This window comes from Setaria italica, chromosome VI, assembly GCF_000263155.2.
Source record: "Setaria italica strain Yugu1 chromosome VI, Setaria_italica_v2.0, whole genome shotgun sequence".
Taxonomy (NCBI): Eukaryota; Viridiplantae; Streptophyta; class Magnoliopsida; order Poales; family Poaceae; genus Setaria; species Setaria italica.
In genome coordinates, this window is record NC_028455.1 from 34,866,767 (window position 1) to 34,890,144 (window position 23,378).

At 44.6% G+C, this 23,378-nt stretch overlaps 4 protein-coding genes across 7 annotated transcripts; all 4 read left to right on the forward strand.

Moving 5' to 3' along the window:
• The first annotated feature begins 4,720 nt into the window (after window positions 1–4,720).
• On the forward strand, window positions 4,721–9,335 carry LOC101778306 (2-(3-amino-3-carboxypropyl)histidine synthase subunit 2). The gene is made up of 10 exons (XM_004974065.3): window positions 4,721–4,970; window positions 5,068–5,258; window positions 5,763–5,871; window positions 6,545–6,938; window positions 7,357–7,426; window positions 7,510–7,577; window positions 7,978–8,093; window positions 8,164–8,270; window positions 8,468–8,607; window positions 8,766–9,335. The coding sequence occupies exons 1-10, from the start codon at window positions 4,884–4,886 to the stop codon at window positions 9,020–9,022; spliced, it is 1,539 nt and encodes a 512-aa protein (XP_004974122.1). The 5' UTR covers window positions 4,721–4,883; the 3' UTR covers window positions 9,023–9,335.
• Window positions 9,336–10,250: 915 nt separating this feature from the next.
• Window positions 10,251–13,974, forward strand: LOC101778702 (probable inactive purple acid phosphatase 2). The gene is made up of 2 exons (XM_004974066.4): window positions 10,251–11,252; window positions 12,498–13,974. The coding sequence occupies exons 1-2, from the start codon at window positions 10,545–10,547 to the stop codon at window positions 13,737–13,739; spliced, it is 1,950 nt and encodes a 649-aa protein (XP_004974123.1). The 5' UTR covers window positions 10,251–10,544; the 3' UTR covers window positions 13,740–13,974.
• Window positions 13,975–14,948: 974 nt separating this feature from the next.
• On the forward strand, window positions 14,949–19,050 carry LOC101779119 (CD2 antigen cytoplasmic tail-binding protein 2 homolog). 3 transcript variants are annotated; one of them, XM_004974067.4, is made up of 10 exons: window positions 14,949–15,140; window positions 15,272–15,491; window positions 15,603–15,728; window positions 15,809–15,964; window positions 16,224–16,353; window positions 16,473–16,514; window positions 17,235–17,555; window positions 17,682–17,733; window positions 17,873–17,950; window positions 18,632–19,050. In XM_004974067.4, exons 1-10 carry the CDS (start codon window positions 15,070–15,072, stop codon window positions 18,726–18,728), a joined length of 1,293 nt encoding a protein of 430 aa, XP_004974124.1. In that variant the 5' UTR covers window positions 14,949–15,069; the 3' UTR covers window positions 18,729–19,050. The 3 variants fall into 3 exon arrangements, with proteins under 3 accessions (XP_004974124.1, XP_022683359.1, XP_012702117.1); XM_022827624.1 differs by having other exon boundaries at window positions 17,235–17,546; XM_012846663.3 differs by having other exon boundaries at window positions 14,985–15,140; window positions 15,234–15,491.
• Window positions 19,051–19,246: 196 nt separating this feature from the next.
• On the forward strand, window positions 19,247–22,893 carry LOC101779786 (angio-associated migratory cell protein). Of its 2 annotated transcripts, none has more exons than XM_012846671.2 (11): window positions 19,247–19,460; window positions 19,560–19,607; window positions 20,403–20,444; window positions 20,698–20,817; window positions 21,259–21,404; window positions 21,520–21,667; window positions 21,770–21,853; window positions 21,954–22,069; window positions 22,171–22,229; window positions 22,301–22,391; window positions 22,492–22,893. In XM_012846671.2, exons 1-11 carry the CDS (start codon window positions 19,358–19,360, stop codon window positions 22,717–22,719), a joined length of 1,185 nt encoding a protein of 394 aa, XP_012702125.1. In that variant the 5' UTR covers window positions 19,247–19,357; the 3' UTR covers window positions 22,720–22,893. The 2 variants fall into 2 exon arrangements, with proteins under 2 accessions (XP_012702125.1, XP_004974126.1); XM_004974069.3 differs by having other exon boundaries at window positions 19,248–19,460; window positions 20,394–20,444.
• The last annotated feature ends 485 nt before the right edge of the window (window positions 22,894–23,378 follow it).

Sequence of the window (23,378 nt, forward strand, 5' to 3'; positions counted from 1 at the left end):
CATCCACTTATGCAATGGTTTATGTAAATAGTCTTCGTTCAATACTCCTAATTAGTATCTATACATTCGATGTGAGGGGTGCTAAAAATAAGTCAGTGGAACCAAATACCCCCCTAGTTGGTACACTTACCAAATCCTATGAAACACAATGAAACTTGCATTGAGAATGTTATGGTTTCATCGCATGACACATTTGATCATAATACCATGCAAAAGTTAAATGCTGCAGTCTGTCTACGAAACCGTGCCAATAAAATTGTGCACTGAGAATGACAGTTTCATAGCAGTTTTGGTAACAGTGCGTTGAAATTATACACTGAGACCGGTTTAAGAGGAATAATGAACAAGACTCATCCTGTTTGGATACACTAATTTTTCAGCTGTTAAAAGTAGTCCAAACAGAGGACTAACAGTTCGTTGAGATGATCCACGCGGGGTCATAGGATGTTTGCATGCCATTTTATAGTAAGCGCCGGCCGCATGCGCTTACGAAGGTCCTAAGGGCCAGTGCAAATGGAGGCAGTGAGCCAACTCTTCGGGGGCGACTGGCCAAGGACAATAGAGAATTTTAAAAATCGATTGGATCGGTGCATGCACGGAAATGTCCAAATTCCGATCCATGCATGCTTTCCATTTCAGGGTCCAAGTGAACCGTATCCCGTAATTAAGCATGGTACATGCACCATACGGCTTTAATTTTTGGACGGAACATGCATGCTCCGATCCTAAAGAACTTGTACCATCATCATATCGTCTGTATTTTAATCAATTTTCCCAAGTTTCAGGCCGGTCGTCATCACTATGATACGTATGCATCACTAGAGCTGACCGACTATGTAAAAAAAACGGGGAATATGCTTGCAAATGTACCATACTACTACGACGACTATTCTTACTTTGATCCTTCCAATACAATACTGCATGCGACAACAACCCGAGTCTGCTGTGGCCGCGCGCGCATGCATGCAGAGATATGATGCAGCACGCCGGCGCGAGGGCGGAGGACAGATGGCCGGCGGGCGGAGATCGCCGGGGCGTGCGCTGGCCCCCCGTCCGTCCGTCCTCGGCTGCCTAGGCGCTCGAGCTCAACCCACGACAGCGAGCTCTCCCCGGCCTGTACTACGCTACACGCAGTGCGCTTCCAGGGCCCTGCGACCCTGGGCGCCTGCCCGGGCTCAGGTGAGCGGAAGCTCGCGGCATATACGTGAACTCAAAATCTTTGAGGGTGGAGCATGTACGTGAGGGAAAATGATGTTGAAGTACGAGCGGATGCTACATCGATCTTTTTCCACCAGCTTAAGGTTTAGGTTATAGTTCTAATTCAACAGTGCTAAGTCAGGTATATTTTAGAATCTCGGCGTTAGAAAAGAAAAGAAAAGAAAAGAAAGAGAGAGCTACATATTACTACCTGGCCTACTCTCTCAGTTGAACGGGCTACCTAAGGTAGTTGTACCCCCTCTGCATATGCAAGCATTGGAAATATAGCAAAAGATAATAGTAAGCTTATAAAAATTTGTTGGACAGAGTTATTAGTTTTATTCCATACTTTTTAAGTCTAGCGTGTAGAACAAACAACACGCGACGAGGGCATTTCTATTGATATAGCAGAAATATACAAGATTATGACCTTAGGAGATCATAACCAGGCAATAAAAAAGAAACTAAAAAAACAACTAAACAAGACGTCGAAGGCAACACCACCACAAACCCAGCCAATGGAAACAGCCAGACATCTCGTCGTGGATTGCTAGCAAGATGAAGAGGCCAGAAAACGACGTCAAAAGGCGCCGTCGCCTCCCGCCCACGAGACCATGGGCGAGGTTTTCACCTAGGGGCACCGCCAACGAGGATGGTGGCACCTCGACGACGCCCTCAAGAGGGAATACGGCATTAGAGAACGTTGTCATTGTCGGCCAGACTCAAAGTCCGGCAAGCTTTCGCCAGGAAAGCCACCACTCCTTGCTGCCAGAGCTCCAAAGCTCCCTGACTTCCGCCGCTGCCAACCTGCCGCCTCCGCACACAGGCCGCCATGCCGTAGCCGCACGAAAAAGAGGCAGTCACCGCAGTCTCACGCCGTCGTGCCTCACGAGCGCGGCCTCCGCGCCGCCGTGCACCACGCACACGGCCTCCACCCCGCACGGCCACTCCTTGCGCGCACGGCCTCCACGCCCGTCACGCACACACGCGGCCACTCTCCACGCGCACGGTCTCCGCACCACCTCACGTTTCTGGCCACCGCGCCACCTCGCCTTTCGCGTGCCGCCGGCCGCCTCCGACCGCCTCCGCGCCTGCGCCGCCTCCGCAATGCAGCCACCACCACCTCGCCACCGTGCCCACGCGTGCCCGCACCAACGCGCGGCCCGGCCGCTGCACGCCGCGCCGGGCCTCCTTGCGCGGCTCGCGCGCGGCTATGGCCTCCACACGCCGGCAGCCAGCACTCTGTCCGACGTGGGGAAGAAAGAGAGAGACAATCTAGCGCGTAGCAGTAAACTCTTATCGTTAAAATAACAATCTATAACAACATTTTAGACGCCAGAAACACCCATGGTCAGGCAATTCAGGCTTGTTAACCAGCAAATCCGACGCTGTGCTTGAAAGCATGCAGCCACCAGCCAGAATGAATCCTGTGGGCTAGCTAGCTGCTGCTCACTGTCTGTCCACCACCACCAGCAGTAGTCCACCACCTGGGTGCATCATAGAGGTCGGGTCGTCGATCGGGATCGATTGATCTTATCGGATCCAGGCGCGGGCCCTGCGCGGGCTGTGCCAAGGTCAAGGCCTGCATGCATGTGTACTAGCCCATGTCGTCGATCATCATCAACCTCTCCTGCCTGATGCTACACCTGTCCCTCCACTGGGATTTTTTCATAGTGACCTGACCACGAGTGAGTTGGTGGCCATCATCCGATGGCAGCTAGCGGGCCAGCAGCAGTGTGCGACCACGGCACCACCGCCGTCGCCGGGAAAACGGCCGGCCGGGCCGGGGAGACAGCATCCATCCACGTCGCGGTCCTCCGATCCTCGCCCCGGCCCGCTTCGATTATTATTAGGTGATGAGTACGTGGTGACGACGACGCCATGGAAAGAGCAAAACTACATGCAGTGGTCGATCAGTGGAGCTACGAGAGAGTATTTGAGTTCAAGTAGTAGAAGCTTAAATACTTTATCCGGTGATCAGTGCACGATCACAGCTCAATCCCAAGTTGCCACGGACGACATGGATGCATGCATGCATATGTCTAGATTCTGTGGATAAACCACCAATGAGATGGGCAGATTCGATATCAGCTGGCTTGACCCATTTCTGCTGCAGCTAGGCCATTGAACATTACTGCTAAGCTACCCGAGAAGGTTCCATGAAGACTCCTTTTGCTTGCTCCTCTCGTACCTGAAAGCTAAAGAGAGAGTTGTTTCGTGGTCCTGGCGTCTCCATTTGCTTGCTCATGCTCATTTGTCAATGATAAGATCGATCGATGATATGATGATGAAGGGCGACAAGCACGAGGTTACGGGTGGTCTCTGTTCCAGCAATGCAAAACCGTGGGCTAGCTGCCGCTGCCTCACCAACTCGCCATCAGCCTGTCTGTACGACGATGTCGACGCCACTGCTGCTGCAGCGATTGGCTCCACACCTAGTACCGCACAAACCTGCTGCTGCTCCTACTGATTGATGATCTGGTAGCCTCTCTGCTGGTATGTACTGCGCGCCGCGACGTGGCCTTCAGCCGGCACAAACCGGCAAAATGGTACGGTGGGCCTCCACCCTATCCTACCTACCATAGAACTACAGTACTCCTCTGTTCATGAATATAAGTCCATGAACATAAGCAGTGGCGTAGCCAGGATTTTTGTATAGAGGAGCCCATAAACAATACTTAATAGATTACATGTAGTATATGAATGCCTGATTTCAGTTTAAATTTAACTTAATAGACTACATGTTTTTATCAAGTGCACAAACAAAGAAATAACCAATATTTATTCAATCAATCACTGTTTTGTGTGCTTATCTACTTAGAAATGTATTAGTAATTAGTATATATTTACATGTTTGCACAAACTTTGGGGGGGGGGGGGCAGCCCCCCCTTGGCTACGCCACTGAATATAAGAATTTTTTAATTTCTCATGAATCAAATTTTTTAATTTTGACCTTTAACACCAAAAAAATAATAAAGATCGCTAACCTGTGAATGATGTTAGTGGAACAACCTATCAGAATATGTAACTCTTTTTATTTGAAATAATTTATTTTGTTAGATATTATTGGTCAAAGTTGCGTATGGAAGACCACGTCAATGTCCTAAAATACTTATATTTGTGGACGGAGTGAGTAGATTGCTTTTTCATTGAGGCCCATAAGTATAGGCCTAATGTGCTCTCAAGGTCGAACTTATAGATAGAAAGCTGAGTTCATATGAAGAAAAGCTGAGTTATATAAAAATATGAATGCAAACTAGATATTATCATATTAAGCTTTCTTTGAACGCCGTACGTCCAACGGCTGAGAGCCGTTGAAAATTCACATAGGCCATGCAGCCAACTTTATGAATACATGGGCTGCGTCGTCGCTGGGTTTTCAATGCTGGGCCAAAACTTTATCAGGCCTGCCCAATACACGAATGGGATTTGTAATTATACAATTACTATATATATATACACAATCCTTATACACAATTCATATACACAATTCAACTAGCTTAGCAGGAGTAGTAGTAGTAGTAGTAGCACACGGCGGCGGCGCGCACGTCCAACGGCGCAAACAGAACTGAGTCCTCTCACACCCACCCAGCCGCGGCGGTGGCGGCGCCCCTGAAACCCTGATCAGCCGTCTTGCTCCCCCCCGTCTCTTCCGGCGGCGGCGACCTCCCCCCAACACCCGGCCATGGAGCCCGACATCGGCACCAGGTACGAGATCCCCCGCACCGCCGAGTTCCTCCGCGCCGGCGCCTACACCAGGGTTGCCCTCCAGGTAACCCAGCCCGAGCCATCTCTCTTCCTCGACTCGTCCAGCGGTTGGTGGCGCCCCTGTCTGATTCCTCGGCTCGGTTTCCTGGCGCCTTACTCAGTTCCCCGACGAGATGCTCAAGGACGCCGCGGCGGTGGCGAGGGCGCTGCGGCAGGAGCTCGCCTCTGGCGGCGGGGTCAGGGTGTTCGTGATGGCCGACACGGCGTACAATTCCTGCTGCGTCGACGAGGTGGGCGCGTCCCACATCGACGCGCAGTGCGTCGTCCACTACGGCCACGCCTGCATGAGCCCGTGAGCATCCCCGCACACCGTCCTCTAATCTTTGCGCTTCCTCTCAAAAGATAGGGACCTCTTAGTCTTAGTCTTCGGGGAAAAAAATAGCCATTTCTATCAGTAGTGTAGTATGGGGCCACTTATGTATGGTATTAGGGGGAGTTTTAATGTTTGTAGTTGGTTAATTTCTGCCAAGGACTTTTTTAACAAACAATTAGCCGTTCCGTGATTGTCTCTATGGAGTTCATCAAATTTGTCATATGCCATTGGCTGAAGAAAGCAGAAACATTGAGGTTGTTGATCTGGTTTGTTCAGTCAAAGTGGCGTGACCATGAAAACATTGTTGGGTAATCACGCGCCATGCCATAGAAAAGTGTTGTTGTTAGTGGAGGCACAAAATGTGACTGACTTGTTAATGGCTAGCTTGAATTTGTTACTACCAATTTTTAAACTTGTTGGGAACTTGTGCTCTACTAGTGGTTTGTGCTAACATTATATTTACACTGCCTACTTGAAATGTAGAACATCAAATTTACCGGCTTTCTTCGTGTTTGGGAAGGCACCATTGGATGTCCATGCCTGTGCTTGCTTAATGCTGGAGTGCTCGAGAAAAAGTAATAAGCGTATTCTGGTACGGCCCATGCTATTTCCTATGCTTAAAAGGTTTTGCTTCAGTCCATGGTATAAGCTTCAGTTATTTCATGTCCCATTGCACCTTCTCAAGCAGTATCGCACTATAAGTTCATCATGCTAAAAATGATTTTGAAACTTGATAGCAAATAAGGATTATTCATAGCTGTATTAAGATAAAGTGAAACAACATAGGGCATGCCTAGTTTTAAGAATTCTTTCATGCTTGAAAAAATTATTTCTAAGATCATTATTGTTAGCATTGAAACTTGAAAGCAATATCAGTTAGATTAGTAGCAAAAAACGTTTCTTTCGGGCAGAAGCCATGTTTTGATCTAGGTCATAATTCTTATATTTGCTTGTAATCTAGGCTCAAAATAGGTTAGATGGAAATCCTTTTGTGTTTCCTGTGATCTTCCACCCTTCCTTTTATGGTTCCAGTATCAGTACAGTGGGGTAATGCAATAACATTATGCTGGTTCCATCAGTATATTAAGTCATGTGTAGGATTTTCATTGATCTGCTCAGTTTTGGTTTCTGTTGATTTCCATTTCCATCAATACAATTAGCATGTTTGACCATTAAACATCTAATATTACCTATGGCGCACTATCAATTATCATCTATGCTATTCTATCAATAATATTATTGGCTAACATGGCTTTAAAAAATAGGTTTTATATGGACTAGAGTATGCATATGCATTGGTTGACCTTAGACGAACTTTTGAGGAGTCATGTAAATCAAATTCTTGCAATCCTGAAGTCCAGTATGCAGATGTTCTATGTTCAGTTATGAGTCCGTCATCAATTACTACTGAGGAAAACAATTGTCATCTATCGAGTGGAACCTCTTGTAGTGGAGATTTGTCCATAAACAGTGATCTGGCGGCATTGAATAATCGTTGTGGCATAGAATGTACCAGTTCCACACACAAGTACAGCCTTGGCGGTGTTACATGGACTGTTTCAGTTCAGGAGAAAATGGAAGACTATTTGATATTTTGGATTGGACAAGACAACTCAGCATTTGCCAACATTGTGCTTACCTTCAATAAATGTGAAATAGGTTTGTTTTCTTCTTTCTCATTTTATGGCTAGCAGGATGACTGTTTTACTGTTTTCATCTTATTTTTTAGCTTATAGTTGCTTTTCTCTTTAATATGAATATGACCCAAATAGGTTATTGTGGCACAAGAGTAAATAATCAGTAGTGCAATATTAAATGCTACATGTGGCACACCCAATGCGATGTATTTGGACTAGGCTTGTTTTAAATTTAAAAGTTCAAGTCTTTAGCCTCAGTTGTCCTGTAACTTTTGCTCGTGTATTTTTTATGTAGCTATTATATTTCTATATTGCTTGCGACTCCATATACTTACATTTACCTTTTGTAATTTTATCATATTTTTCTTAATGCAATTGCTCTAATACAGGAAACTTCTATAATAATGTAATGCATTTGAATATTGATGTTTTCTTTGCAGTTAGATATGACGCAACAGAAAATCAGCTCTCAACAGATGTCTCTCATCTGATGAAAGTTCTTAGGCGAAGGTACCTTTCTTTTTTTGCAGCATTTGCATACTTTTTCCTAACAACATGTGGCACTGATAACAAAACTCACATTGTACTTGTAGATATTACCTTGTGGAGAAGGCGAAGGATGCAAGTATTATTGGCATTTTAGTGGGAACTCTGGGTGTTGGTATGTACATTGTTAATTTAAACATAAAAAATTATTATGCTGCAGCATGACTTTCTTTTTCATGAATATTGAGGCACTGCTAGAATTCGAACTGTGACCTCAGCATCGAGGTTTTCTTAGATATTTTGGTCAAGCATGCCCCATAGAAAGACATCAGACTATGCAAGATCTCCAAGCCTGATTGGACAATAGGAACTCCCTAACTAGTTTCATGGTTTTACTGGACCAGACGCTTCTCGTTTCCTTATTGATCTGCTGATTTAGTCCAGTACCATAGTCATAAATACTTTCACTTCACTTGAGCATTAGTTTTTTAGTTTGTCTTCTTTAGATGGCTTAGAATTTAAGTACAAACATATAGATTTGTTGATGCGATGCATTGTATCCTTTCATGATACAGCTGGTTATCTTCATATAATCAAACAAATGAAAGAACTGATCAAGGCCGCCGGAAAGAAATCTTATACATTGGTCATGGGCCGGCCTAATTCTGCGAAACTTGCGAATTTTCCTGAGGTGTGCTACTTCAACTCTGAACTGTTCTCTGTTTATCTATTTCAACTGACTTTTTTTTTCCTTTTGGCAGTGCGAAGTTTTTGTTTATGTTTCTTGTGCCCAGACTGCTCTGCTGGATAGCAAAGATTTTTTAGCTCCAGTTATTACACCTTTTGAAGCTGTATTAGCTTTTAGCAGGTATGCAACACTTAATGTACTTTATCAAAAAAAAACATTAATGTTGTGTCTCTCATGCACTGATCTTCCCCCACCGGTCGAGTTTTTTTTTTTCTTCTCTCATGCCCTGATTACAAATCTATATGAAGTGCCTCATGTGGCATCAATTTGCAGAATTTTACTATGGTTCTGATGCCATAAGCAACTTCTTTTTTCAGGGGAAGAGAGTGGACTGGGGAATATCTTTTGGATTTCAAGGATTTGATCACTTCAGAGAAACAAGAAGTTGCGAGTGCAGCAGAAGAAGCGCGGTTTTCCTTTATCAAAGGTGCCTATGTGGAAGATAATCGTGCTCAAGGTACATCATATGCACTTGGGTCTATCCATCTGTCATTGTGCGAACAAGTTCTGTACTTTAATAGTGCTGTGACTGTGGCTTACTTGTTATCTTTTTATTTTGCTTGATCTAATTTTTTACTGTGTCACTTTTTTTTCCCAATTGTTTGCCCCCAACAGAAAATATGGAACAATCAGAAACAGAAACTTCACTCGCACTGGCTGAGGTAACAGAAAAGGCACTAAGCATCCAAAACCAGAACAATGATGCTGTCCTTTACCAAGGAAGAGCAATGTCCTCAATCGACTACCTCAAGGCACGTTCATACCGTGGTCTAACTGGAGAATACGAGGGTCCAGCGCCTGATTCAATCTTAGTAGGCAGAACAGGTAGGGCAGCTGGTTACAGTGACGAGAAAACGCCGAGTGCACAATGATTCAATCTTGCACTCTGAATGGTGTATGTGTTGCTTTGTTTTGGTGGGGGGAAACAATTTACAGGCGATTGTCGATGGATTCATCATGCACACCTGTTTCTGATCTCTAATAGAAGGGAACTAGCCTTTGGGTGCTGTTCTCTCAGGATGCAGTTTTGCTATTAGGAAAACTAGACCGTTCGCACGGTAAATTTTGACGCGGGTCGCGAGCCTTGCGGATTTGGGAGGTTGTTTTTGAACTGTGCATGTGTTCAGAAATTGAGATGTATGAGGTTTGCCACTTCTACGGTAATTATCCATTACGTTTGTGCAAGACACAAAGTCGCCCTGTATATTCTTACTTAGTCTTTAATATGCCATTTGGTAAGCTTTTCTTCTTTGGTTAACCCTATCTATGTAAGCGAGCACCTCGTACCAAGTCGAGGACTCGAAATCCGGGTAGGCAGTTTTCACCAAGGAATCTAGGCCCTTGTTTACTTCACCCCCAACTTTGGCACTATGCAAAAAGAAGATTTCCCATCACATCAAACTTGCGGTACATGCATGGAGTACTAAATGTGGACGAAATTAAAAACTAATTGCACAGTTTTGTTGTACTTTGCGAGATGAATCTTTTGAGCCTAATTAGTCAATGTTTGGACAATAATTCACAAATACAAACGAAACGCTACAGTGTGCTACAGTGCTGTAACAGTAATTTGGCACATCCAAACTTTGGCAACTAAACAAGGTCTAGCTAGCGGAGCTATACTCAACCTGTCATATATGCTACCATTTTATCTCTCTCAGTTGTCATGATTCACGAATGATAAGGGTTGTGAACCGGACGGAGTACTCGTTATCATGATAGATGATACATGACCTGGTTGTTGTTTTAGTGGCCAATTTAATGGCATAAGACCTCTGTCAATTGGAATACACGTTCAGCGTTGAAATATAATCATGAAAAATACAACTGTCTTTGTTCAATGTTGCAATTTGTTTAGATGGACTAAAAGAGGAGTATATGTGTGATAATAGTCTAAAATATGGACTAATCAGGGAACCAGTTAGTCACAACATGTGCAATAAGCCTATCAGTTAGTTTATATTTAGCTCTTTTAATTCTATGACTAAACTTGGGATCCAAATAGCCCCACAACACAATAATAACTGCAGGCCCGGAAGCACTTGGAGGCCAGCCCTCACACCAGTCCGGTGCAGCTTCTCCTGGCTCGGCTCCCCTGACGGATTACTGTAGCGTAACTGTTCACCGGAGCCTCTCCCCTCAGCCACTCCGGCCAGCTACAGTGGCCGGAGCCGGAGCCCATAAAAGCCCCACCAAACTGGCGAACGTGCCACGCATACGGTGGCAGCGCCCCTGCCCGCTGCCCCCCGCTCAGTCAACTCCCTCTCGCATGAAACAGATGCATGTACTCGACTCTGCATTTTAAGCTGAGCTGAGCTGAGCAGAGGCAGAGCTTCCTGGCCAGTGGCCACAGTCATCAACTCAAGCTTAAGTAGAGTAATCCGCAATAAACAAATGCATTACAATGTCGCCTTCCTCTTCCTGCTCGTCGCCCACCTCGCCGCCGGCGAGCCCACATCCACCACGACACTCACTGCCGCCCCGGCGACGCTGACCAAATCGGACCAGGCAATCACCCTCCAATGGTCGAACCTCACCTCCCCGAGCCCGCTCGACTATGTCGCGATCTACTCACCGCCGTCCTCCGGCGACCTCGACTACCTCGGCTTCCTCTTCCTCAACGCCTCCGCCTCCTGGGCCACGGGCTCCGGCAGCCTCACGCTCCCGCGCCTGCCCGACCTACGCGCGCCCTACCAGTTCCGCCTCTTCCGGTGGCCGCCAGGGGAGCGGTCCAAGAACACGCGCGTTGACCAGGGCGGAGACCCGCTCCCTGACGCGAGCCGCCGCGCCGCCGTCTCTGGCAATGTGGCCTACCAAGGATCTGGCGCGCGGCCCACGCAGCTGCACCTGGCGTTCACCGACGGAGCGGATGAGATGCGGGTGCTGTTCGTGTGCGGCGACGACGGGAGGAGGTTCGTGAGGTACGGGCCCACCGGCCTGCGCGAGGAGCAGTGGGAGGAGTCGCTCACAGAGGCGAGGACCTACGACCGGCGGCACATGTGCGACTACCCGGCGAACGACAGCGTCGGCTGGCGGCACCCTGGGTTCGTCTTCGACGGCGTCATGAAGGGGCTGCAGCCAGGGAGAAGGTACTCGTACAAGGTAGATGCATATACTTAGTTGAATTTTGCAACTTTCCAGTTTCCACTCCGGCCTCGCACAAATTGGCCTTAACGTTCCGCTGTTAATGCTAATTTTGTGTGCTTATTTTGATCTGAGGGTTTGATTTGCTGAAATATAGTGCTCAACGTAGCAACTGGAACTGATAATTCACAATCAGATTGAACCTGGGTGGGGAAATTTGTGTTTGAATTCCACTCTTCTAAGAAAAAACTTCTGTTTGGATTGCAAGATCTCTACAGGAGTTTCTGAATTTATTTCAAATTTATGCTAAATCATAAGGATATCAGGCTGAACCCCACCCATCGAAGGACCTCATGATTTTCTTTACGAGGGGCACTCAAGCAGTTCCTTACTGAAGACTGAGTTATAGTTAGGGGATACTTGTTTTGTCTAAAATTTGTATTTTGAAACAATAGCTTCAGTTTGATTCTCTGGTTTAGGATACTTGCATTGTTTTGTCTGTAAGTGGTGGAATGATTGTTTGATGGCTTTGTGTTCTCCAATTTGAATTTTTTCAGTGTTGTCTGACTCGTGCACATCTCCCCTTGCATATATATATGTTTGGTTAGGAGATGGCACAATATTCTCTAACTACAAAGATATAATCTACAAGTTACCTAAAATTGAAAAATCGGGTAGCTTATCTTCCTGGTACAGTAATTGGGAAAATTTTCAGCCAGGAGAATATCCAAACAAGTAAGATAATTGATTTCATTAGCTTGCTTTGTGTGATGTATGTCATTCCTTCGTTAGGCTTGTAAGTTTTAAATACACAAGCCCATTGGCTCTCTAAAGATAAGTTATATAGAATAGATCGTTCCTTTTTTACATATTGCAGACAGTCTAGTCTAGTGTAGACTTTAGGTTTGCTAAGCCTTTACTTCAGCACAAAGACCAGGACCCCCTAAGCTAAGTTTAGTTCTTAAGATGCTAGGAACAGTTGGCTTTTTGTCCTAAGTCTTCCATCGGAAGCATATGCTGGTTTTAAAGAGAAGTCTTAGTCACTATTCTGCAGATATTGACTTCTGGAGCAACCAATTCTCTATCAAACTGACGTGCTTGTTTGACAAGCTATACAATGTCAAACAAAAAATTATTACTTCATATTTCATTTTCATAGTTTTAGTTTCAGCAATAATAGTGATTGCCCATCACCAGCATTTTGTACAAATACTCTGTTATACACCTTCACCTAATCCTTTGAGGTCGGAACTATTATATCAGGTTGGCAGTGATTCTGAAGGATGGAGTGAGACATACAGCTTCATCTCACGTGACACTGAGGCTGATGAGACCGTTGCATTCCTCTTTGGTGACTTGGGCACTTATGTTCCTTACAACACCTACTTTCAAACACCGCTTGAAAGTTTATCAACAGTGAAATGGATCCTCCGTGACCTTGAAGCCCTTGGCGACAAACCTGCAATCATTTCACATATTGGTGACATCAGCTATGCTAAGGGTTATGCATGGTTATGGGATCATTTCTTCGAACAGATCGAACCTATTGCTGCCAATACTCCATATCATGTCTGCATTGGCAATCATGAGTATGACTGGCCTTCCCAACCTTGGAAACCCTCTTGGGCTGCAAACATCTATAATGGGAAGGATAGTGGAGGCGAATGCGGAATACCATATAGCATCAAGTTCAGAATGCCTGGCAATTCTTCTTTCCCTACTGGCACTGGGGCTCCTGAAACCCGGAATCTCTACTACTCCTTTGATGCAGGTGTTGTTCATTTTGTCTATATGTCTACTGAAACTGATTTCACTCAAGGCAGTGACCAATACAACTTCATAAAGGCTGACCTTGAGCATGTCAACCAGAGTCGAACACCATACATCGTGTTCCAGGGTCACCGGCCAATGTACACCTCAAGCAACGAGACCAAGGACACTGCTCACAGGGAGCAGATGATTCAGCACCTGGAACCACTCTTTGTGAAACACAACGTGACACTTGCTCTGTGGGGGCACATCCACAGGTATGAGAGGTTCTGCCCCATGAAAAACTACCAATGCCTAAACACATCGTCGAGGTTTGTGTTCCCTGGTGCTCCTGCACATGTCGTGATCGGGATGGCTGGTCAGGACCACCAGCCAAGCTGGGAACCGAGACCTGACCACCCCAACGTCCCCATATTCCCGCAGCCACAGAGGTCCATGTACCGTGGTGGTGAATTTGGGTACACAAAACTTGTGGCTACAAGAGAGAAGCTGATTCTGACGTATACTGGGAATCATGATGGCCAAGTCCATGACAAAGTTGAAATATTCTCACTGCAAATGGATAATGATACCACACCTGATAAGCTGGTTAGTGGGCTGCCAAAAAATATGACATACGTGGAAATTGCCGGCTGTGCATTGCTTGCACTGCTGCTTGGTTTCGTTGCTGGATTTGGTGTTAGAAAGAAAAAGGACTCTGCAAGATGGACTCCTGTCCAAAATGAGGAATCATAGTTACTTCAACCTTACTCCTTAGTCCTTACTGTCAGTAACTACTCTTTCTTTCCACAGTAACATATTTAGAGGACTTCACAAAGCTATTCTGTCATGCACCCACATTTGTCTTTGATGATGCACCATGTATGTGGGGGAACTCGGGAGCAAAGTTCCGTTTCGGCCCTTGTAACTCTGTAATTAAATTTATGATCATGAGGACATTTACACTGATGGCCTATTTGATGTTATCTAATTTTGGATGCTCACTAAATTTAGAGTTTGAATTTAAATAGAATTTGAACTAATTAAGAAATTTTATCAATGGAAGGAGGAAAAAAAACATAAAAAGAATAACATAAAAGGGAGGAAATGTGCAGCTCTGGGCCTAGGGCCACTCAATGCTGCTTGATCCAATTAGCCTGTAGCCCAGTCTTTTCCATTGGAAGAGGACGAAGCCAAACTCTTTCCATTATCTAAAAAAACCAGCTGCATTATCTAAAAAAACCTTAGCCCAGCTGCACTGGGGTGGGCCGTTGGAGATCATATGCTTCGACCTTCGTCGAGAATGTTTCTGTGAACCAAAGTTTCCACGGACTTCCTATCCATCCAAGGCTTCGTTTGAGTGTAATTGAGTTTATGAATAGATCATTGAACTCGAATGACTGAGATGCATGGAAGATGCGGCTGGGAGCACGTGTGCCCGGTTGGAATTTGGAGTCTGGTTCGGGATAGTTGCGCTAGGTGAGAATCGTCAAAATTCCAAACTTCAATTGCATTTTATCTCAAATCATTAATCGAATTGTAATTCACATGAACCATCAACAGAATTCAATATGATATATTTATTATTCTGAATTTTAAAAATCAACATTTTGGACATACTACAGAGCAGGCTTAGATTCATTTTGGACACCGACCCGAACCAAGGATAAGAGAGACTATTCCCATCAATTACTACAATTTTCTAGAGCTGGAGTTTACACCATGAGCCAACATGAGCCAAGCAGGTTCATAGCTCCCCATTTTTCTAAACTTGGTGGAGTGAAGCTAAAAAAGACGGAGTTAGTGGAGCGGAACAGTTTTTTTAAGCGGAGCAGTCCAAACACATCCTAATATGTTTTTTTTTCTTTGCAAAAAAAAAATGACTCTGTGTCTTGTGGGGCATGGAGCTCAACAAAACCAGAGCCAAACCAGAGAAATGGAGCCCAACACCCCCCCCCCCCTCCAAAAAAAAAAAAGGGGAAAAAAACGGAGCTCCAAAAATCGTCTCGGGTTCTCGTCGCGTCCCGTCTCTTCCCCTGCTCTCTTTCTCGCTGACGGCACCGACGTTCGTCGCCGCCGCTGACCCATGGAGCCCGCGGAGCCGACGCGCGGCACCAAGCGCCCGCTCGCCGGCGAAGACGACGACGATGCCGGCCGGTAAGCTAAGCAAACCGGACTTCCCTCCCTCCCCTCCCCTTCCCTTCCCTTCACTTCCCCTCTCGTTAGGGTTTTGGTCTCACGCCCTAGCAGGGCTCATGTTGATTTCGCGTCGCTCGCCGCGCTCGCAGGGAGCGCAAGCCGCGGTTCCCCAAGGGGAAGAAGGCCAAGTACCGGGACCCCGGTGCGGAGGGAGGCCCCTCCGCCGCCGCGGCCGTGGACATCGACAGCATGCTGAATCCGGAGCTCGCGGCGGAGCGGCGCGCGCGGCAGCGCCACGGCCAGGTCCGGGACGGGGACGAGGCCAAGGGTGGTGCCTCTGACATCAAGGGCTTCGAAGTCCGCTACAGCGTATGCGCTGCTTCTCCGCTTGCATTTTCCTTCCCCTGTTTACTATTGGCAGCTCGTGAATGCTGGGTACAGACCGTACAGGCTTTTGAGCTCTTTTTTGATGTTCAACAGGATGGTGTTAACTTTGTTGATGATGGTATCCGGATAGAGCCTTTTAATCTGGAGCGAGAGAGGGAAGAAGGGTACTTTGATGAGAATGGGAACTTTGTGGAGTATGCAAGAGGCAATGAGATCAAGGTAATGAAGGTTTTGTGTTTAGCACTGCTAATGTCATACGAGAAGCTACTATTAGTGACACAAGCTCCTGTCTATTGTAGGATGCCTGGTTGGATAGTGTGGAAGTTGATCCAACCTTTGTTGCGAAGGTTCAGAACAAAGGGAAAGAGAAAGTAGAGGAGTTTCAAGATCTCTCTTCTGATGACATTGGAAGGATAAAAAGGCAGATAGCAAACATGCTTGAACCAGGAGAAACGGTGTGTTTTTGTTGTTTATTTGCTGTGCATATAGTCATGCAGCCCTTTCTTGCCATGTAGCTTGTGGTTAGCAGCTAACCGTTAGCTATTGACAAGCTTAATTTACGCAATAAATGCGTATATCTGCAAATATCTAATGTGATAACATTTGCTGAACTAACATTTATCATGGGTTGAAGGAAATCATGTGAAGAATGTATTCTATATTAATTTTCTGGTCTCTGAATGTTTACTAAATCCTTTCTTCTATAATTGCCAGATAATGCAAGCTTTGAAAAGGTTGAAGGGTACATCCACGGATAAACGTGGAAAGATGAGTGAGGGTACTAAGCGTATATTTGATGAGTTGACCGAAGCTGCCGTGAAGCTAATGGAGAACGGTGACTACAGTATGTGTTTCTTTCTTGTTTGAATTGCTATCTAGTTATTTCAGTAGTTCTCTTTGTCCTTCCATTTAACATTTAAGTCTCGGTGTGACTTATTCTGTGTTCTGTACATTTTGCTGCAGATGTTTATTCAGATGATCGGGAGACCTTTGAACGTGAAGCCGGTTAGTTTGTTTTTTCTTTCTTACTAGCATGTTGAAATTCCTTTTCTCGATCACTTTAATTTCAGTTTTAACATTTCTCTACCTATATTATCTTTTGCACACATGCATGCCAACTTTTCTTTTCTGATTCCTTGTCATCATTGAGTTAAAAGATGCAGAACACTTAGGTTCTGCATTATTAGTTATCTCTGCTTCCCTTAATAGAAACAGACTCAGCGTGTTGCTCGATTGCATGTTTAATTGTTGTGTATACCTTAGCACCACTATGCATAACTCGATTGATGCTTACTAGTCATCCTGACCTACCTAATAAGTGTGTAAATTATGTTATTAGTGCTGATTTTGTATCCCAGGGTTCGGACGTTCCATTAATGAATGTCATGTTTCAATGTTTCAAAAATTTGTCAAAAATCATGTATGTATATGTATTACGCATAAATCCTAGATGTCAATAATCAAAATAAACAAGCAATCAGTCTGGCATGGTTTATCATGCACTGACAGTAACACGTGATCTTTAAATCTCAACATGATTTTTTTTAAAACATTGCAACATATTGGGTTAACTATATTTTGGCTAAAGGGGATACCTGAACCCCATGACCACCAATGAACAATGAATTATTGTTATGTTATTTCACCATCTCACATGAGCCATAACTTCAAATTGTCTTGTTAGGAATTCTGCCTGACCTTTTTCCGCCTTTTTTGCTTTTGCAGCGGGGTATGAACGTTTGGCACGTGCTCGACTTGGTTTGCCAGAAGTTAAAGATGCTTCTGCAGGCACAAAAGATATCCAGGCACCATCGTCCATACTGGAAATGGACCAGCCATCGTCCGTACTGGAAATGGACCTTGGTGCTTCAACTGCCAATATATCCGCAGCTACTGCTGCATTTAATGATGATGACAGTAATCTTGACATGTTTGGTGATGATGACAATAACGATGTCAAACGTAGTTCGGATGCCAATACTGTAGGTTCAGGTTCAAATCCTGGGCCAGTCCCTCAGGGTACTCTGGGAACCTCAGGTGTGGAGAGTAAGTTCTCATCTCTAGCTCTATTCCTTTTTTTTTTCTGTGGCAAACTATTTCACATTTTCCCTCTTCTTTCTCACAAATATTACTTTTTTTTAACTCAGAATTCTTGTTTCCCTGTTCTTGCAGAAGCTGAAAATGGAAGCGTGGAGTCGGACTATGTCTATGATCCTTCTTCAGGGTAGGTTATAGTTGTTTCTATGCTGCTTTTCCTCAATTTTTTACTTTCTGTTTGAAAATGATAAAGCAGACGTTGACTTTTGTAATGTTTAAACAGCTTGCATGTGTTCTGACTGTATTTTTTTTCAACTTTCGTGCAGTTACTACTATAGCAGCAGCACAGGCTATTACTATGATCCTAATTCTGGATATTATGGCTCTGCATCTACCGGAACCTGGTAACTTCTATTCCATTCAACATTCACCCCACATTCAATAGCAGTTACCACTTTTTTTTAGCACAAAGTATCTTCTTCTGAATGCAACAATAGCTTGGGCCGCCTGGTTTCCTCTTTGTTTAGTACTTTGCTGTCAATTACATGATGAACAGAGGGTTCTAATATTTATGGACCAACTGTTTTATGGAGAAGATAAATTGTGTCATTGTCAGTTATATTATATGCAAGGAATAATGTTCTCTGAGTGGTTACTTATTATTAATTTGCAACCAGACTGGCAGTTAGCTAATCCAGCTGCTGTATTAGCATACAAACATCCCGGTATCCATGAGGGTCCCTGTTACTGTTAGACCCCTTTGATGTGTGGTTATGCAACTGCATAATCAATCCAACAGAACTTTATAGACCCGAAAGGTTTTGAAGAATTGTTTTAGATGATCAAGAGCAATACGGCTTGCAAGTTTGTTGTGTATTCTGTGGATATTACATGCAAATACCATTGCTCCCTTATAACTGAATGAAGCTGAAGGTTGTGCATGTGCCTGTGCTGGTTTCACACTTTGTATGCGACAAAGCTGTTTTGCCCAATGACCCAATCGTTATGTTTAATTCTTCTTTTCGTACGGAAAAAATATGCAACCAATAGGCTAGTTTCTGTGCTGATGTCTGCAACTTGTGCAGGTACTCATACGACGAACACACCGGAACATACAAAGAAGTACAGAATGAACAAACTGGCGTGATCAAAGAAGAGCTGGGAGACGCCATCAAGGAGTAGCCTAGTTGCCTGCTCTGCTCTCCCTCATCACCTATGGAGCTAGGTTAGGAGATCACATGAGCCAGTGTTCTTTAAAGGAAATTGTAGCTTCAATTTTGCTGTTGGCGGCTATGGAGGAAGAAATGTAATCGTAGTATTTTGGGAACTGCAGGAAACCAATCAGATGATACTGTAGGTTGTAAACTAAGGCGAACCCCTGGACAGTTGCACTTTTTTTTCTGTTGTAACTGCGGCTTATTTTATGTTTCCCGTTGTATTTTTGGGTAGAGGATTGTAACATGAAAGGATATATTTCAGAATATATCTTTGAATTTACTTTGGATGTATTTCTGTCAAAATGCATTTAAGCTTACCAGATTAGAACCAACATGTACTAAACGTGGCAGCTGTCGGCGTCTATCAAAATTCTGCACGGTGCGGGAATGAGATGTGTGACGACGACGTGGTGGGGCAAGGCCCAATTATCTATTATCGGCCCAGCCCACCGCCCCATGTCACAAAATTCCCCATCCCTCACAAAACCCCTAGCCCAGGCGCACGGTCGGGAAGCTGCGGCGGCGAGGAGCTATCAAGCGGGGCTGTGCGCGAGGCGAGCCACGCGAGGGGGCGCAGCGGCGGCGTTGGCGGCGATGAGTATCTCAGGCGAGCTTCCCGGCGAAGGCTCCGACGGCGAGGAGGAAGTCTTCATCAACGAGGAGGACATCATCCACGAGATAACCATCGACGACGAAGGTTGGTCGGCAGTATAGTGCTAGTCTCCCTTCGGCCGCCTGCCCGCCTGCTTGCTCGATCGATGCCGCTGCTTATTCTTCCTTGCCTTGCCTCTTTCAGATCTCCCCGACCGCGACGACGACGATGAAGACGGCGGCGACGGGATGGGTACGCGGTGGATTTAGTTTGGTTCAGCTGCTTTCAGTCTGTGCGAATGTTTCTTTGTCTACTTTTCTCGTTATTCGCTAGCTAGCTTCTTAGGCCAATTCCTCAGGGTCAAATTGTTAAGATTCCTGAGGAGATTGAGATAGTTTTTGGGCTGTGCATAGTGATTGCGAAGTGCCGTCCTATAATTGAAAGTCTGGAATTTATTTATCCTCAAGCCGTCACACACGGCCTTGCTGCTTTGCCGATGCAGCTGGCTTGTTTGAAGCTACAATCATCGGCAACAATTTGGCCTCTGTTCACGTGTAACCCTAGCACACACTAGTTTCATGAGATAACTCATCACTTCTTATGGCGTCACACTTTTGGTCTGAAAACACCGCTTGATCAAGCACACCTTTCCTCTTTAGTATTTTTCCTATTCTTGTGCTATGCTGTTGTATCACTACACTTAGAAGTGTGCATCTTTAGCTTGGCTGTTCTCCTGTTGTAGAGTTCAGCAGGCATCATATCATATCTGAATGAGATATGATCATCCATTACAAATGCATAATACTTTATTCTATGTCTCGTAAAATAGTATAGTTAGCTCTCTTTGTGTTACATACTTTGCTATTTTCTTGTAGTTCCATCTGCACTCTGAAGAATGATTGGATCCTGCCCTTCTGATACTTTCATTTATAAACCGCACTAAATGATGTGCTCCAGTTGCTCACTTCGTGACGTACATTCTAAGTCATCTGAAATATGCCTTGTCCATGATTGTTCAACTGATCTTTTCGTTTTCAGGTGATTCAGAAGACGTTGATGATTCTACATACATATTTCAAGGCCACAAAGGCAAGTTCTTAAACTAGAAATGGAAGTTTACACTTGTTCTGGGGAGCTGATCAGTGTAGTAGCACTATGTTTATGTGTAATATGGTGCAATGATCTTCAATTTACACCCACAAAGTAACACATGCCGTGTATAATTTGGATAGCAAATTCCATGTTTCATATCCTGGTTCTATTATGCTACATATCTCAGTGCCTTTCCTTAATAGCTATGCTAATACTCCTTTTATTTTCTCTTTCCTTTTTCTGGGTACAGATGAAGTCTTCACTGTTGCGTGCAGTCCTACAGATGCATCACTTGTGGCTTCTGGAGGCAAAGATGATAGAGGATTTCTGTGGAGGATTGGATCAGCAGAGGGTGCTTTGGAGCTGACTGGTATAGTTTGCTTTGTTATTGTTTTGATTTTTTTGATGCTAGTCACTCATTGGAATATCTCTTTGCTATCTCTGAGATCTGTGCATGCTTCAATTTGTTTATCTGTGAAGAACACACACTCTTTGTTCATTTGAATTCTATTAAGCTAGTCATTTATGTTATTTTCATTCTTGATTGTTACCCAGAATCAAACTAATTTCGCTCTTGTCCAAGTCAGTAGTCTCGATAAATGTTTAGATATATGGTTTCCTGTATTTGATATCATGCACGAATCTCATGACATCTACATTTTCTCCATGGCTGTAATTCTTCAGCTAAATTCTATGTTTTCCCTTGTTTTGCATCTATTATTTAGCCTCTGCTCATGTAGTATTTTTCTACGTTGTTGATGCATGCTAAGGATTGCATTGAGGAAACTTACAGAACTGTTTCTAAATACAGGACATAGCGATACTGTCAGCACCGTCGCTTTTAGTTCAGATGGAAATTTGTTGGCCTGTGGAAGTTTTGATGGGCAGATAAATGTGTGGAATACAGCTATACGTTCTCTTCATGGAACCCTTGAGGGTTCTGGGTCAGGTTTTGAGGTCAGATGTTCTGGTCTCCTTCGACTGATTTCCAGTGTAGAACCCTTGCTTTCTCATCACGAAATACATCACTATTCGATGATTAGTCTCACAGAGTAATTTACATGTTTTGTAGTGGCTTAAATGGCATCCACGAGGACATTTGATAATCGCTGGATCAGAGGACTGTAATGTATGGATGTGGAATGCTGACCATAATGCCTTTCTTAATACCTTTGCTGGACATAGTAGCACAGTGACATGTGGTGATTTTACTCCAGATGGTACCATCACGGTTCCTTGATTGTTGTACATTTGCTTATCTATTAAGTTGTGGTTTGATCACCTATTTAGATGTGCCTATGAATGCTCTGTTCCATTTGAAGGTAAACTTATATGTACTGGGTCGGATGATGCAACTTTGAGGATATGGGACCCAAGAAGTGCACAAAGCAGACATGTTGTTCGAGGTAAATTGTCACCTATGTTGTAATGACCGTATATGTTTAGACGTGCTCAGTCAACAGCACACATGAAATTTATTTAATTTTTGTGTTTCCCTCATTGTAGGCCATGGCTATCATACTGATGGATTGACATGCTTATCAATTACTTTGGACTCACAAACAGTTGTTAGTGGCTCCAAGGATAATTCTGTGCACATTGTGAATGTAAACTCTGGCCAGGTAGGTGACAATGTGTGCACATTGACCAAGCATTCAATTCTAGCTAGTCTTTGTTTGTTCACCGTTTTGCCCTTTTCGGTCAATGCTTGGTCATTTTGTAGGTCGTCGGTTCATTAGTCGGCCACACCAATTCCATCGAGTGCGTTGGCATCTCATCAAGGTATTGTCTACATTAGTGTGGTTAGTGTGCAACAGAATTTTGTTGCAGATTGTGACCTTTCTTGCCTGCAGCTACGGCTGGGCAGCTACCGGGAGCATGGATCAAAAGCTCATCATCTGGGACCTCGCGCATCAATCAAGCCGCTGCATTTGCGAGCATGACGTGAGTTATTTGCTTGGTCCTCGTCTTCCTTTTCTTCTTCGCTTCTGGATGCACTTGTGATCATTCGTTCATTCATTCATCTGTGCATGAATTCTTGCAGGAGGGCGTGACATCGCTAGCATGGCTGGGTTCGTCAAGGTATGTTGCGTCAGGATGCATCGATGGCAAGGTGCGCATCTGGGACAGCCTCTCTGGGGACTGTGCCAGGGAGTTCAGCGGCCATGCAGATGTGGTGCAGTCGCTGGCCACCACCGCCGATGGCAACGCCTTGGTCTCGGCCTCAACAGATGGCTCCGCCCGTGTGTTCGACATCTCCATGTTTAAGTGAAGGATACTGGGATGTAGTAGATGGTTGTTTTGTGCGCTATGGCTCTCCTTTGTGGTGTAAGATGATGGCATGGCATGATAATATGATATTCTACGACTCAACCGTACTCCAAGTTATTATAGATGAACAAAGAATGTATTTGGAGGGTATGAATGTACTGCCTTTTCTTCTCTACTTGATTTTCTTTTGGCTTATTTTTGTGTTTTTCCTTTGGAGAAAAAGACCGAGGAGTGCTATACCTGCCTGACGGCACACCCTGCAGAAGCATTGCATTGAGAATTTAATCAATGCTCACGGGCTCTTCTCTTTAATTCTTGCGGTGCTAGCTAATCTTGTATTATCATCCCTAACACCGTTACCCTCCAGTTTCTTCTAAGGATCATGATGTGCAGAACACACGAACGATAAGAAACAGATGTAGATCGTACCCTTTGCTAAGTCCAGATAACCATGCAACAACAAATTCTTAACTGGGATGTCCACTCGAGACGGTTCTTAATAATTTTATTATGAATTCGAAGAGATCATTCAATTCCTGAAAAAGGTGAAAGAAGACAAGCCACTGGTCGTCCACAAATTTCAGAAACGCCAAATGAACCTAGGAGACACGGCAGCAAGCTTCTCGTTTAATCTCAAGAATGAGCGAGCCGCACGCTTGG